At 49.3% G+C, this 15,086-nt stretch overlaps 5 protein-coding genes across 5 annotated transcripts; 2 read left to right on the forward strand and 3 right to left on the reverse strand.

Annotated features, from left to right (window-relative positions):
- Nucleotides 1-288: 288 nt before the first annotated feature.
- On the reverse strand, nucleotides 289-4,838 carry BROUX77_001365 (uncharacterized protein; the record flags this gene model as incomplete). The annotated part of the gene is made up of 2 exons (XM_073745786.1): nucleotides 289-4,296; nucleotides 4,368-4,838. 2 exons carry the CDS (start codon nucleotides 4,836-4,838, stop codon nucleotides 289-291), a joined length of 4,479 nt encoding a protein of 1,492 aa, XP_073609600.1.
- Nucleotides 4,839-6,102: 1,264 nt separating this feature from the next.
- On the reverse strand, nucleotides 6,103-7,302 carry BROUX77_001366 (uncharacterized protein; the record flags this gene model as incomplete). The annotated part of the gene is made up of 1 exon (XM_073745787.1): nucleotides 6,103-7,302. One exon carries the CDS (start codon nucleotides 7,300-7,302, stop codon nucleotides 6,103-6,105), a length of 1,200 nt encoding a protein of 399 aa, XP_073609601.1.
- Nucleotides 7,303-8,614: 1,312 nt separating this feature from the next.
- Nucleotides 8,615-8,907, forward strand: BROUX77_001367 (uncharacterized protein; the record flags this gene model as incomplete). The annotated part of the gene is made up of 2 exons (XM_073745788.1): nucleotides 8,615-8,826; nucleotides 8,898-8,907. 2 exons carry the CDS (start codon nucleotides 8,615-8,617, stop codon nucleotides 8,905-8,907), a joined length of 222 nt encoding a protein of 73 aa, XP_073609602.1.
- Nucleotides 8,908-10,695: 1,788 nt separating this feature from the next.
- On the forward strand, nucleotides 10,696-11,763 carry BROUX77_001368 (uncharacterized protein; the record flags this gene model as incomplete). Its single annotated transcript, XM_073745789.1, has 1 exon — nucleotides 10,696-11,763. One exon carries the CDS (start codon nucleotides 10,696-10,698, stop codon nucleotides 11,761-11,763), a length of 1,068 nt encoding a protein of 355 aa, XP_073609603.1.
- A 41-nt stretch (nucleotides 11,764-11,804) lies between these two features.
- BROUX77_001369 (uncharacterized protein) lies at nucleotides 11,805-14,602 on the reverse strand (the record flags this gene model as incomplete). The annotated part of the gene is made up of 2 exons (XM_073745790.1): nucleotides 11,805-14,471; nucleotides 14,531-14,602. 2 exons carry the CDS (start codon nucleotides 14,600-14,602, stop codon nucleotides 11,805-11,807), a joined length of 2,739 nt encoding a protein of 912 aa, XP_073609604.1.
- Nucleotides 14,603-15,086: the final 484 nt, after the last annotated feature.

Consider the following 15,086-nt stretch of genomic DNA (forward strand, 5'->3'; position numbering starts at 1 on the left):
TATTTTTTTTTTTACTTTTTATTTCTTGTTCTGTGTAGCTTGGTTGACCACTGCTCACTGTCGTTTCGTTTTGCACGTGACGTAACTAATAGTGATAACTATCTTTTCAAAACAAAACAAATGAATCAAAAAGTCAAGCTGAAATGAGAAAGAAAGTAGTTAACCTACAGATTAACAAGTATAGTTAGTTGCAAATAACTAGTGTCAAAGTTTCCATTTTGAAGTGGAATGTCTACATGATTAACCTCATTTCCTTTTATATCATTTCTCTTCGCCTTCTCCGACTTGCTACACTCGTCCAATATCTTCGAGTCTGATACCACCGCGGTCACACATGCTTCTAAAGATTCCACCTTCCTCCTTCCACAGATTCAGCGGCGTATCAAGCTGGGCGATCTGACCACGGTCCATAACGCAAATGCGGTCGTAGCCAACAATCGTCCGCAGCCGGTGTGCAATGCATAATAGCGTTCGGTCCTTGAAAGCCGTAGCGATGGTGTGTTGGATCTTGTCGTCGGTCTCGACATCGACGCTAGATGTGGCTTCGTCACACACGATAATTTGAGAGTTGCGTACTAATGCTCGCGCAAGTGCCATAAGCTGACGCTGGCCAAGAGAAAAGTTGAGGCCTTCTTCTTCGACAACGGTATCAAGGTGAATTCCGTTGGAGGCGTCTTTGTGTGTTGGCTCCGCCTTCTCGGCATCAACCTCAGCCTCGGAATGGGGATTGGATACAGACGATGAGTCTTTATTTCCAGCTTCGGATGCTAAGCCGGCCTGACGCAAAGCAGACCATAGTTCAAGATCTGTGTGCTCATGGAAGGGGTCAAGGTTGCTCCTGACCGTGCCATGGAATAGCGTGGGGTCCTGGGGAATAATGGCCATGCGGGAGCGCAGCTCGTACAGACCCAGTGTACTGATATCAAGCCCATCTATCGTGATCTTTCCGCTGGAGATTTCCACCAAACGGAAAAGAGTGCTCATGATTGAGCTTTTGCCCGCACCCGTGCGTCCTATAATGCCGATACGCTCACCACCCTTGACATGAATGCTGAGGCCCCGTAGGACCAGAGGCAGATCAGCGCGATAGCGCATGTGGACATTGTCAAACACAATTTCGCCCTTCTCAGGCCATGATGGACGCACGTCAATTGTGTGCAACGGGGCTTCTTCCTCTAGATGCGTGCCATAGTGATCTAGTCGTTCAACGGCGTTCATTCCATTTTCGACCTCGGCTAGTTGGCGCACAATGAATTGAATCATTTGCACAATGCTAAGAATGTAGGAGAGTACTAGGCCACCAATAGATGGCGAGACACTGAATCGTGAAGTGACAACAAGGGTACCGCAAGTGAAAACCAGCAGTGAGCCTACAAAGTCCAGGCGAACTGCTAGCCAACGCTGGTTGGAAAATGTTATAAAGTATGCTGCGTTCATCTCATCAACGCTATAGCGAAGCTCTTGCAGAAAGCGGGACTTCAGCCCGTATGCGCGGATAGAAGAGACACCACTAAGGCCTTCGCTAAACCGCGCAAACACGTCGGATCGCAACACGGATTCAAATCTCTTGACTTCACGAGCCGACGAGCGGTAGTATCCTGCGGAGAAGAAGAAAATAGCTGTCAGTGGGACCAAGGCCACTGCGAACCAATGGAAGTAGGCAATAATGAGGCCAAATACACCGATAATCATGGACACTGTGAAAAAGTACATGCGCATAGCATCACCCAGTGCGTTATCCATGACATCAACATCGCGTGAGAAGCGGTTCGTGATTCTTCCCAGGGGAGTAGTGTCGAAGAAAGACATCGGAGCCCTCAAGACACGGGTTATGGCCTGTGCAAGCATGTGTTTGGAAGCACGTGTCCCAATAACCGCCAACAATCCAGAAAAGGCAAAGGCGAGCACTAACTGCACAAGAGCTAGTCCGATATACACGCCAATATACTGTCCAGTAGTCATATGGAAGCGGTCGCTGGTCCAGTAAGATAGCCACAACCCCATCGTGATGTTGGCTCCTTGAACAAGACACAACAGACCCAACAGTAATGGGGCATTCCACAACGTTCCTGATGCACGAACATACGTAATATACACCGACCAAGGAACCGAAGCTACAGCTCGCTCTTCCTGCTGCATGAGTCCTAGTGCTTTGGTTAGCTTTTTCTTTTTCAGAGCTTTCTTCTTCTGTTTATCAGCCTCGGCCTCTTCGTCGCCACCTTCTCCGGATTCGTCGTCCTGGTTCTTCTTTTCATCCTGGGCGGTAGTTTCGACCAAAGTTCTGAAGCTACTGTTGACAGCTGACAGTTCTTCAAAGGTGCCGATGGCTTGGATTTTGCCTTTTTCCATCCATACCACACGATCGCAGCGGCTCAGGACCCAAAGCTGATGGGTTGCCAAAATGCGACACTTGTTATTGAGAAGCCCTCTAATAGCATGTTCAAAAATGTGGCGACCCACGTGTGCATCTACAGCACTCAGGGGGTCGTCCATCAGAACAATGTCGGCGTCAAAATAAATGGCACGGGCAATATTGAGTCTCTGCTTTTGACCACCAGAGATAGTGATTCCGCGCTCACCAATTTCGGTCTGGTCGCCATTGGGAAGCATTTCGAGATCGGGTTGCAGGGCACAAGCGTAAACAACCTTGTCATACCAATCCTTATTCATTGGCTTGCCAAACAGAATGTTGTTCTGCAAGGTTGCATTTTGGACCCATGCGTATTGTGGACAAAAGGCACGATCGGCCCCGAGTACAACCTCGCCGCTCGTTTTGCGCATGTCACCTGCCAAAGCTGCCAGTAAAGATGTCTTCCCACTGCCGACCGAGCCGATGACGGCAACAAGTTCGTTGCGGCCAAAGGAAATGTTAACGTCGTTCAATTGGAAGGCCTTGCGATCACCGGAATGGTCTTGGGGGTGGTTAGCCTCTTCTTTAGTGTTCTTTTTGTCGGGTACGGTCTCCGAAGCTTGTGTCTGGGTTCGTTCCCACGTAAAGCTTGCATTATTGATCTCCATAGCATGTTCATTCACTTTGTCAATGCGGACGTCCTCCTCCATTTCTTCAGCAAGCAAATACTCTTGAATTCGCTTAACTGACGACCAGGCATCAATGACATTACCAAGAACCATGGGAAACAGGTTTAAAGGCATTCGAAGACTGTTGAACAAGGCTAAAGATGAGAAGATCTCGGCAGCCTGCATGTTGTGATTGGTCAGCGTGTAAGTGATGAATGCGAGCATGCTGGCAAATGCTGGAACCGACATAGAAACAGAGTTTATAGCGCTTCTAGTAGCCATCAGAGTTTGGATGCTGCGAATTTCCACGTTGCGAATGCTGCTTAGACGTTCCATGAAGGCATTTTCCCAGCCAAAGAACTTGACAAAGCGCACTGACTGCAAGATTTCCTGGGTAAGGGAAACGCGCTGATCGGTGATTTTGTTGATCATCTTGCGGCGCAAAAATAAAGACTTGATGGCTTTGGAGAGCAGCGGTATCATGACTACAAGCAAGGCAAAACCAGCAAGAGCACTGTATGTCAGATTAACAAGCAAAAGCGCGAGTGTAATCAGCAACTGAATAGGAGTTGTCCAAAGGGCGTGGAACAGCGCAAAACACTGGTCAATCCGGTAGGTATCAACACTCATCAAGTTGACAACACGACCATTTGGCCAGCCAACACCATCTCCATTAACGCCAGGCTTTTCAGTCGGACCAGATGAAGTAGTCTTTTTCGATTTCTTGGACTTCTTGGGTTTGACTGGCTTATCCGTTGGTTCCAGTTGCGGTGCATCTGTCGAATTTTCTGAAGCTTCAATCAAACCACCAGCGCGGGCCCTGCCACTCAAGGACATGGACTTTTCGAAAATCAGATTGATAAGCACGGCTCTGCTTTGTCCGCCAATCATCATTCCGTGGTAGAGAAAATGATTTGTAGCCAGGCTCATTACTATCTGCATGACAGTCACTCCAATGACATATCCCATGCCCTTTCCAACAGAGGGTGCAGGCTGATTTGTCTTGTTGGCGACCCAAGCATCTGTTGCGAATCGAATCAGATAGCGAAGCAAGAATGGAGACACAACCTGCAGAACAGAGGATATCAGTTGTAGTAGACCTCCCAGAATGAATTCGAAGCGGAAGGTATCGTAGATGGCAAAGGCCAGTGGGTATTTAGAGCCATTCGCAGCATGGGATTTGAGTGACTCTTTCAGTTTAAGACTCATAGGCTCAACAGCGCGGCTGGGGTTGACAGTCCAAATATCGTTTTTGTCCAGAGATCGTTTGTAACCAACCTACATGCAATGATGTTAGCAACGTTAGGGATAGTCAAGAGGGAGCTGCCGGCATATCGTCGAAGACTTACACTCATCATGGGCGTCATCCAGTGAAACAATACTAAGCTGAGCCAGCTTGCAGACGATTCTGGTGATGGAGACCTTGAGTCTGGTACTGAGGGGGTGGTCCCCATTTTCAATGGATTGAGTCTCTTGAACCAAGGCTTCCTTTCTAGTGTAAGAGGTCGAGAAGATGTTGTTTGGGTAGCAACAGCCGATGCTGTTTTTTCAGTAGTAGAAGTATGGGTCAAGATGGGCGCCGCATTATCAATGGCGTCTGTGCTATCATTGTTGCCATTCTTTGTGGTACCAGCTCGAGTTCCGCCGAAACTTTCGGTGTTATCTGAGTCCTCGCCGTGCTGTGACTGAGTCGAAGAAACAGAAGTATTGTGTTGTGTAGAAGACTCATAAGACGGAGATCTCGCAGCCGGAGATTCTTGTGGTATCCCTGAGACTGGAGTAACGGACTCCGAGCCCAGGACTGTCTTGCGGTTTTCCATAAAAAGGACAAGATAAAGGCTAAGCTGGTGATTGGAGAAAATATGATGTGTTTAAAACACCCTCAAGGTGATTGGCTGATGTCGTAAATGGCTGTCACAGAGAAGACGGAGCTTTGCCAAGCATTGGGGATCCAGGATGTTTCAATGGGCCAACGAACGGCCAAATATCAAATCCAGTAGTAGATTAAAAGAAAATAATTCCAAGAGACACTAAAGACAACAACAGGAAGATGGCTGGTATTATAAGAATATAGAAACAAGAAGTGGCTGATGGACAAAACGAGGCAAGGCAGTCAAGAAGAGCGCAGAACGAAGTGGAAGGCGAATGACAAACCCAGCAGTCTAGTTGGAGCTTCCTGCGTTTGGTCTATGTCAAAGAGGGAAGCTACTCTGGCTGGTTGAGGTCAGTCAGACGCAACTACAGCACATAAAACGCAGATTTGATGTAGCTAGCAGAGTAGTTACGCTCTGTTCGGTCTTGGGGCTGTAAAGGTCTAGAAACAGTAGCTTCTTATCCCAAAGATTCTCTCTTTGTATATATGCGATGGCAAGTCACGGGGCATCGCTTACATTGCTTTATACGCGTATGTATACACATGTGCAAGTGCAAGTGCGACAGGCCGTGTGAAACCCCCCGAATCTAAGATAACAAGAAACTTCCGTTACCCTTCCTGCCATGCCTGGAATGTTGCCACTAATCGCGGCGCCGACTCGGTGCCGACCCTGGTTTGCTTTGAAATCTAAACTCTGGCTTGGTCATCGTGGGCCTTTGGTGCCAGACAAAGGTCACTTACAAACCGGGCTATTTTTTGCGAGGGCTATCTCCAACACGTGATTGCATGCATGTCCAGGCGCCGAGCAGCTCGTATGCGGACTTGACTTCTTGTTTTGATGCCAAATAGAAACTGCCCCGTATACTTTCTTGACGTCACAAGGAGATAGTTGATGTTATGCCAGAACAAAAACATCGAGTCTCCATACAACACAAGTTTGTGTGATACAGATCTTTGCAGTATTAGACATTTATAACAAGAAAAGCCTGACAAGTGACGTGCGGAAGGCGGACAATCCGTCTTGGCAAAACGTGGAGGCCTATCAGACCCTGTTCCCCGCTAACAATAAAAATGGAGCCTGTCATCTCTCCTACTCCTAATGTAGTAACGGAGGATTTATGGAGTCTTCTCAAGGCTAGCTGAAATCCATCTTTCTATAATTATTACGTGTGCAAGTCTAGACCCTAACACCTCTAACCCATGAAAAGCATCTAAAGAATACGCGAGACCGCCAGCTCACCCTTCGCTTCGCCTGCCAGCTCTATGAATCCTCCCGCCTCTAGCTTCTTTTTCCATTGATTTGCCTCATAGCGGGCTAATATGACAGTCATGCGCAACACAGAGTTCTCGCTAGACTCGTGCTCTGCCGGGGCAGAGACTGGCGTGAATGTCCACCGGCCAAAGGCCCAGTTGAGAATGTGCCGACCGGGGGCCAGCTGCACCTGCATGGGTTCAGAGCTGTGGGGTGCAGCATCTAGGCTCATGACTGCCTTGATGCGGTAGACTTCGTCTTTGGGAGCGGCCTCAAGCAGGCGCATGAGATGCGCAGTGCTAGCAACGGCAGATGAAGTAGAGCCGCCCTTCAGCTCGACAGAAAGCACTTCGACCTCGGTCTGGTGATTGTGTGCCTTCTGGTCATCTTCACACTTGGAGTGGTCGTGGCCTTCAGCGTCATGGGTGTGCTTGTGCTTATCGCTCAGAGTGCTCTTGGCAAGTTCAGCGTCGTCAAGGGTCTGGGCTAGACCGCCGTCAACACCAAACACCAGACCCATGGCCACCCAGCCCTTGTTACTCTTGCACCATGCAACATCGATTTCCAAATCCCCAAGACGGTCGCGGCACTCATCCAGGCGATCTTCGTCGCAAAGCTCCCACTTGTTGAACACCACCAGGTCAGTGTAGCGTGCCTGGACCTTAGCCGTGTAGCTAGTATCATCGTAACCCTTCCAGTTTTCAACATCAATGACACTGACTACTCCATCCAGCACATAGCGGCCGGTCTCGCGCGCCAGACGGTTAATCTCCAGTGCTAGCGTGGCGGGGAAGGCCGAGCCGGAGGTCTCGATGATAAAACGATCTGGCCGGATAGAAGCGGTGAGCTCTTCAAGCGCAGGGCCCAACTGGCCCACCAGGTTGCAGCAGATGCAGCCGTTGAGAAGTTCCTGTACACCGGTAATGGCGCTGGATGCGGCTAGCTGCGAGTCAACAGCTAGATCGCCAAACTCATTCTTGACGAGAGCCAGCTTGTAATCTGGGTTGGCAGCTTTAAGCTGAGGAATCAGGTTGAGAACCAAGGTGGTTTTGCCCGAACCCAGGAAGCCAGTGACGATAGTAATCGGAATGGGCGCAGAGCCAACCTCACTGGCAGGTGCTGCCGGGGTAGAGGCAGACGCAGGAACTGTGACAGTCATACTGAAAGTATTCCCTTTTTTAGCAGGTTGACTTGTTTTGTTTTCTCTAAGCCTGTTTCGGTGTGGAAGTTATGTTACGTCGATCGATGCCGTTGGCCTATATTTTCTAGGAAAACGGGACGAGCTCTGTGAAGCCAATCAGAGAACAAAAGATCAAGCGAGCATTCGTACAAGCTAGCGTGATGCTTAAGCAGTGTGACCAACGAGGCGGACCGGCGCAAAATGGTCTACTGACCAAAGAGCCTCTTATAAAAGAGCAGTGATAGTGTGTGTAGCAAAGGGCAACCGGGCCCAAAGAGATCGGCAGCAATTACACCAGAAGAGGAAAGTGAATGTTGGAGAATAAAGCAGCCGAAACACAGAGCAAATGTGAAGGCGACAGCCAGAAGGAGAAATAAAAAAAAAAAGGCCAACAGATGAGAGATAAAAAAAAAGAAATGGACGTGTGTAGATGCAGGTCCACCACCAGCGCAGTGGTGTCTTGTCATGGTCAGATACTGAGAGAGATTTTCTCTCAGCGTGGTCGTACACAAACTGCTGATGTTAGTGTTTAGGTGATAGTTACTCGCTACGGTTAATATCCGGCTGTTTATATCATCGCACGATTGGTTCCCCTCTTCCTTTTTTAAAGATGGCACGCTGTGATCTCATTGGCCCCTACGCTTCAAAAACCTTTTTGAGTACTTGCCTCCATTGGGTGGCCTGATATAAGAGGGATTACAGATATCAAGACAGTAAAACGCGAGTGACCAAGCTTAGTCTGTGTAACGTTAAAAGGACAACGTAGTGTAGTACAACAATGCTTCGTTCTGTTGTTCCTTGTGGCCCTAGAAGTGTCTTTCCGCTCGGCTTGGTCACCTGTTGCTTGATAGTTCGGATGCTTGGTTCCAAGCTCTGCCTCCTTGTTTTGAGCCAACGCATACTTCCGCCTTGCTTTGTTCTTCGTGGCGAGTCAGAGGCTGTCATATCCCAACCGCTCGGAATATGGATAGAATAGACTTTTGATACTGATCACACTGACTCACATAATGTCCTTTTGTTTCTTTCTTGTTGGGTCACCTTCTAATCTCTATATCAATAAGGTGCGTCTATCTGGATGTCACTAATCTATTTGTCTTGGACCTTAAAGTTCTTTTTCGATACACTCACATTGCATACACAAGTGTACGGGGACAGCTTTGAGCACAATACACAAGGTATGTCTCAGTCCAAGCCTCGACCTCGTTTCCCCTTTTTCTGTCCGTTACCTGCCATCGTCGTCTATCTCTTACACTAGTCCCTAACATCTCCTTAACCTCCTTCATTTGAACAGATGTGCGATAACGTATATGCCGAGTTTCGCTGTGCTATCTTCCATAAAGCCTGTGGTGAGGAAGGCATCCGGCTCAAGCACATTGTCCGCTGCAACTTGGCCCAGGCGAACGGGCTGGTATGTGCGCTGCGTGAAGGCGTTCATATTCTCCAGGAAGATGAGCCTCTTCAGGACTGTTCTGAGTGTCGAGGCGAAACCCCGCCTGAGAGTCCGTAAGTTGGCACATCCCGTTCATTCATGTTCTTTTATGTGAAAGTTTCTGTGACTAACGTGGATTTTGTAGGCAGTTGTAGCGTTATGTGCATAACACTTGTTGATTTTGGTGTATGCTAGGACGGAATTTAGTTGGATTTGGTCAATAATTGGCGATGGATGAGTAGTAAATACGTGAATCTTCAACCAAAACTCGAGTCCTTTACTTAGTTGTGACCCTCAGCACGTTTTTTTTCCTCTTGGTCTATATGTGACCTTGATCAAGGCTAATGCCCATGTAGGGTTGATCGATTGTATTCTTTAACGTCTACCTACTGTTGTATCAATACGACGGCAGGGAGAGTTGATCTGCAGGCACTTTCATCCAGATATCAACGCATATGAACTCGACTCACATTTCAAGCGAGCCCTGTCATGCAAAATAGGGCCATCCCCCTGAACGAAGCCTTCACGTCATCAGCTACGATTCTGTGTCAGGTTACCAACATGTACGAGGTCGCTTGATTCAAGTCTTGAATACGACGTCCTTACATCGAATCACATTGCATAAATTACACAAATGATATTACTGGTTATATGATGTGCCCTATCGTATGGCATCTCATCCCCGACTGAGCCAGCGGGGCGAGACTTCCTAGTTCCAGGGACATTGCTCTTCTAAGTATATCCCCCAAGCCGAAGCAAGGAGAAATGGCAACACAGCACCGTGGGGAAAAGATGCTAATCTTTTATACTGAATGCTGGTCGTGGCAAACTATGTTATTGCTTTTTGATGAAGAGAAAAAAAGAAGAGAAGAAGGAAAGAAGAGAAAGAAATTTCAACGGTGGAAAGCCAGATATTTATACCAAGTCAAGTGGGGTACAAGTGGATACTATAAATTTTCTTCTGCGCTATTGGCGAGGTTGGGAAAAAGCCACAGACCACTCTACGAGCCTTGCTAGACGTGGCGTCCACAGAAAAGAATGGACCTCAGCATCCAAATTGTGGCACCGTAGTGTTGACATTTGTTCAGGTTTTGCATGACAACTAACTAGATATTACAAATGAGCAGGTTATACAGCTCTTCGCTCATATGCAGTCTGCTATTACCTTTATTCCATTCTTTGATGTGATATCGCACGTTAGAATAAAGCGCAATAGACGCTAAAACCATCAAAGTTGCAGGTTGATATTTGTTAGGGTTGTGATAACCCACACACTGTATTTTGGAACTTCAAAAACTCAACAAGGCAGGCGAGTGTCTAGCTCCGTGTTGGTGATTGAATTAAACTTCATTGAATTGGGTGATAAATGATTGTTATAGTAATCAAATTGAGTTATGCAATATCATGATGCACTGGAGAATCTAGGTGGCTAGATACTTGGTAGTAGAGCAGTTTATGTAGTTGCGGGAGCCGCATATATATTGTGAGCAGCTTTGATGCCTGTGTAGATTACTTTAGTATCATGGAACAGACTGCTACTATAATACCAGCTCTGAGTTGCTTCTCGAGATTGATATCCTTGAACACCAGTGTGTATTTCCAAAGTAAATAAGCCATTGTGTAGGAATGGAGTTTCGAAGAAGTCCGTGTTGTTTCTAGAGCCAATCTCATATGTGGGCCCCCAAAAGTTTTCCGTGACAGTTTGTGCTACCATGAAAACTCTGTACAACTGCGGTAGACGGTAGACGGTAGACATTGACGCCAGAGTCCAGGCACAACTGCCATGTATTCGTAGAGCCAGAGTGATACTATCGGGTTCAGTATAGTCCAACTCTCCATGTGGCTATATGGCACTTCAATGACTTGGTTTATATGAAACCGTGAAGAGACCTTTTTTATCATCTTTTTTTTTAAAGAACTAAATCGATATTTCCCTACCAACCATGCCCCGTATTCCTCCGCAACTGCTCATGAAAGCCAGCCGAATATCACCCAACCTCGCTCGTCTATTGCCCATATGCCGAGACCTTGCCTCAGCCCGCAACGAGTTGCGCTGGCTAACAGAACACGTCACAGAGACGCAGACGTCATCTGCGCGTCTCACAGCCCACCAAGCCGCGCGGCTCAGCCACCTGTGTCGGCGCCGACGCACCGGCGAACCGCTGCAGTACATCCTGGGTTCGCAGCCATTCGGTGACCTAGAAATTCAGTGCCGCACTGGTGTGCTAGTCCCGCGAGCGGAGACAGAGGCGTACACGCTATATCTTTCAGGGCTTTTACGGCGAGGGCTGGGAGTGCAGGGCATGCGAATTGTGGATTTCTGCACGGGCACGGGGTGTATACCACTGCTGCTGTATGCAGAGCTGCGGCGCCGCGGAGGGCAGCCGCCTACCGAGGTGCGCGGAGTTGATATCTCCCCGGCAGCTATTAAGCTGAGTGGTGAAAACCTGCGCTATGGTGTTGTGACGAAAGCGATTCCGGCGCCGTCGCCGGAGTCAGTGTTATCCTTCACACAGGCTGACTTGTTTGATGATGGCGCGATAAAGAAGTTTGCGCATGTTGGGCCGTGGCATGTCCTCGTGTCGAATCCGCCGTACATCTCCCGCGAGGCCTGGTCAGAGGGTAATCGCGGGCTATCCATTTCCACACGCAAGTTTGAGCCGAAGCTGGCCCTTGTGCCACGAGACGGAATTTCGCATTCAGTGAATTGCCGGCATGAGGACGCGTTTTACGAGAGATTGTTAAAGGTGGCACAGACTCTTCGGAGCGGCGTTATGCTTTTGGAATTGGGCGATGCGGACCAGGCGCGCCGTGTGTTGACTCTAGTGGACCGGAGTGGAATACTACAAGAGCACAGCAAAGTAGAAGTCTGGCGAGACTATCCGGACATGCAGAGACAAGAAGACGAAAGTGACGTACTGGAAACTCAAAAGGCCAGTGGGGAAAGCTGGCTCGTTAATTGTCGTGGGAGTGGAAACATTCGGTGTATATTCATCATCACGGAACCATGAATAGGAGAGCACTGTAATACTATCAACTCCTGCTGCTGACATCAGTCAAATACACGGTCTGTCTTGGTGTTCATCTCCAGCATTTCAGCAAGCAAGTCCCACTTCGTAGACGCTGCGTCTGTTGTAGCTCTTGCTACCGCCCGTAGTCCATCTGTAATGAACCGCAAATTGCCTTCATACTTGACCGATATGTCACGCAGCTGCGCCAAATACGAAGTATTTTCCGGTTCCTGTTCTACCATAGCTTCTGCAGGACCGTTATCGCTTGCTTCATCGTCACTACTATCGGGATGACGCTGCTTTTTGGCGACTATCTTGATAGAGCCCGGTGTGTGACTATCTCCGCGACCAGGGGTTCTGTATCGCGTTGGTCCGCGTTGGGGCGTGGATGCCAGAGAGACCCGGGAAATCTCGGCTTGTTCCTGAGCTTCACGAGCTGCAAATTGGGCGCGGGCCTTTTCGAGAGCTACGGCCAGCTGTAGAACGTCGACCATGGCTTCATATATGGGTTGAAGTTTGGGGCCGAGACAGCATTCGTTGAGCACACAGCGCATGAAGCGAAATTGCACCTGCAGCATTCCATCGACATCCGAAGCCTGTTCCATGTCATGATGCATGGATTTGCAGGCGGGGTTGAGTACGAAGCCAGTGAGGTACGATCGTAGTGAGGTGCAAAACCAAAGTAAACGCGTCCGGATACTGTAGTATGCAGAATACTCGAACCATGCGTCTTTGTCCTGTGCTTGTTGAGGCAAGAGACGGGTTCGTGTGACAAGGTCGATGGCGCGGCGGATTTGGAGAAGGAAGGTGAAGATGGCTTGGTAGCCGCCGATATTTTGCTCAGAGACTACGAGCTGGATGGCCCATGTGAGGCGGTATGTGATTTTGATCTCGGCTAGACCCTTGGTGATGGAATCTCGGACGGTCCGCACAGAGAGATGTTGGGCGCGACTTCCACAAGACACCTTGACTCGGTTGGCGTGCGTGGTGGAGGCGTAAGCCTCCTGGGCTATAGATGTCAACATATAGTGGTCATTCCAGCCAGGGCTGAGAGCCTCAATCTTTTGGAAGAGAGCCAGGGAAAAGGCATCAGAGACTGTGGCATCAGACATAAAGTAGATAGACTCCATGGCTAGTAATGACGATCTTAAACCACAGGATTCCAGAAGCACGGTTTTGAGAGTATTTGATGTCCGTCCAAGCTTGCTACTGATCCATTTGTCGAACCAATGCATGAAAAGGTCTGCAAAGGATGCTAGATGTAGGCCATCGGGAGCGATTTCTTGTAGTGTGAGCGGCGGTTCCTCACTACTATGTGCACTAAAGGATTCGGAGCGCCCGAGGTTTTTCAGAATTACAATGCTCTTTCCAGCGATGAAGATTTGCTTAGCAGGCGCATTCACGAATGATGGCGCATACAGTTTGCCGTCTCTAGTCTGGCGCAGCTTGAACTGCTCTCTCCAAAGATGGTTTAGCGGCATCTGGACCGGGGACTCGGAGATGAAAAACACCTGATCCCCAGGCATTAGCCGGCCCTCTTCCATCCACATTCGGATCAGGCGCAAGTAGAGCTGGAAGCATTCTAGAAAAACACCAGCAAGAAATTCCGCGACTGTAGGGCGGTTGATGGTCTGGGCTGTAGCGATTTCATGGAAAAGCATTTCAATGTAGCGAAAGGCGCCCATGTTAGGGACGTGTTTAAGTTCCCTAAGAATTTCTCCCAGCACTTCGAGACCTTGGAGAGGGTCCTGAAGCTCGTGCTGGATCTGTAGCAGACTGACCGTGACATCACAAGTAGGCGCTATGAGTCGCTGTTCTATGGCGGATAATAGAATATCCAGATCTCGCAAGCGCTTTGCTATTGCGTCACTCAAGACTTGCAGATGATGCGCTGTATGCTGCTGCTGCACAAACTGACGGAGAATGGCCAGCTTGGAGCCAGACTCGGAGAATATCTGTGCCAGGTTCTTGTGAGTTTCCCAGGCGATATTCTCTAGTTGGAAGGCTGGATCGGGTCCATAGTCGGACCGGAAGAGGGTTGTGGGAAGCCCACGAAGCATGAAGAGCACCTCGCGAATCATAGCAAACTCAGATATGGGCGCTTTACGAACGCGGCCGGTAGAGTTCAGGGTAGGCTGGAGCCAACGCCATTGCTGGGCCTGTTTGATCCTCATATGCTGACCACCATCATCAGGTTTAACCAAGAAGCCTTCTCTCTTGGCCTCTAGTATTCCATCGTCAAAGTCCGGTGAGGATGAGCTGTCGTGATCAGAGTTGGGCCAGTCGGCTACAGTTGAAACATCGTCGTCTGAGCCATCACTGTACTGGATAGTATCCCAAATTGACGGATCGTCCTGATCCCAGCCATCTTCCTGGGCAATGTCTTCCCAGCGGAGGGGTTTGATTTCTTCTTCCTCGTCTTTAGCGAGGGCCCTGACGTCGTCGAGATTTGTCTTGGAGACTGGTTGGTCGCACAGTTCAAGGAGGAAGTGCAGGATATCGGGGTGAAATTTGGATTCGATCTCGTCCAGCTCCAGACGGCTGCGGTTTAGCGAGTTTGCAAGGCCATCGCGGCAATGAACACGGAAGCGCTCCTCGAGGCCCTCAAGCTGGGCAGCGACGTCGAATTGGTTTGTGCGGAGGAAAGTGTGGTGTCGGAGCTTGCGGGCGGTGGCGTCGCGAAGAGCCTCAAAGCGTCTTGGCTGGGTCTGCACGAATAGGGTTAGAGGCGCAGATGAAAAAGAGTCAGGGCACAAGAAAGCGGCACCTTTGGCGAGAATCCGGCAATGGCTTCGACGAGCCCATCGGTGAGCGCCGCAAGCTCAGCCGCATAGGCCATCACATCTAAAGAGTCCCGGCTTGGGGCGGAGGCCCGGCGAAGGGTTGGTGGAAGCCGCGACTGGGGGAGGAATCGGCGGGAGGAGAGTAGCAACGGGGCAGTCGGGACTGCGGTTGTAGTCGCGGGGTTAGGCCGTGAGTGTTTATTCAGTTAAAGCTGAAGTTTGGCATGGCCAACGTCGCAAAGGAGCAAACATTGGACTGGCAGATCTGATAACGATAGAGACAGTGCGCCGCACGGAGTGGGGACCAGCTCTAGGGGAGCTTGCAGGCAAGTGCAGAGTTGCACCTGCCCGAGCAAACACAGTGTATATATGTTCTGACAACTGTAAAGGCGTGGCCACCATTATTTGCCGGCGCTGTTCCGTCAGGATCACCCGGCTTCCGCCTTCAGGAGAACGCGTACATCCAAGTGCAGGCAAACTTCAGCCCAAGCGGATTCTCCCATAGCCATTTACTCTACTAAATGGTAGTTTACCGCCTGC

The sequence above is a fragment of the Berkeleyomyces rouxiae genome (genome assembly GCF_048999995.1).
Source record: "Berkeleyomyces rouxiae strain 22BRR77 chromosome Unknown BrBRR77_ptg000001l, whole genome shotgun sequence".
Taxonomy (NCBI): domain Eukaryota; kingdom Fungi; phylum Ascomycota; class Sordariomycetes; order Microascales; family Ceratocystidaceae; genus Berkeleyomyces; species Berkeleyomyces rouxiae.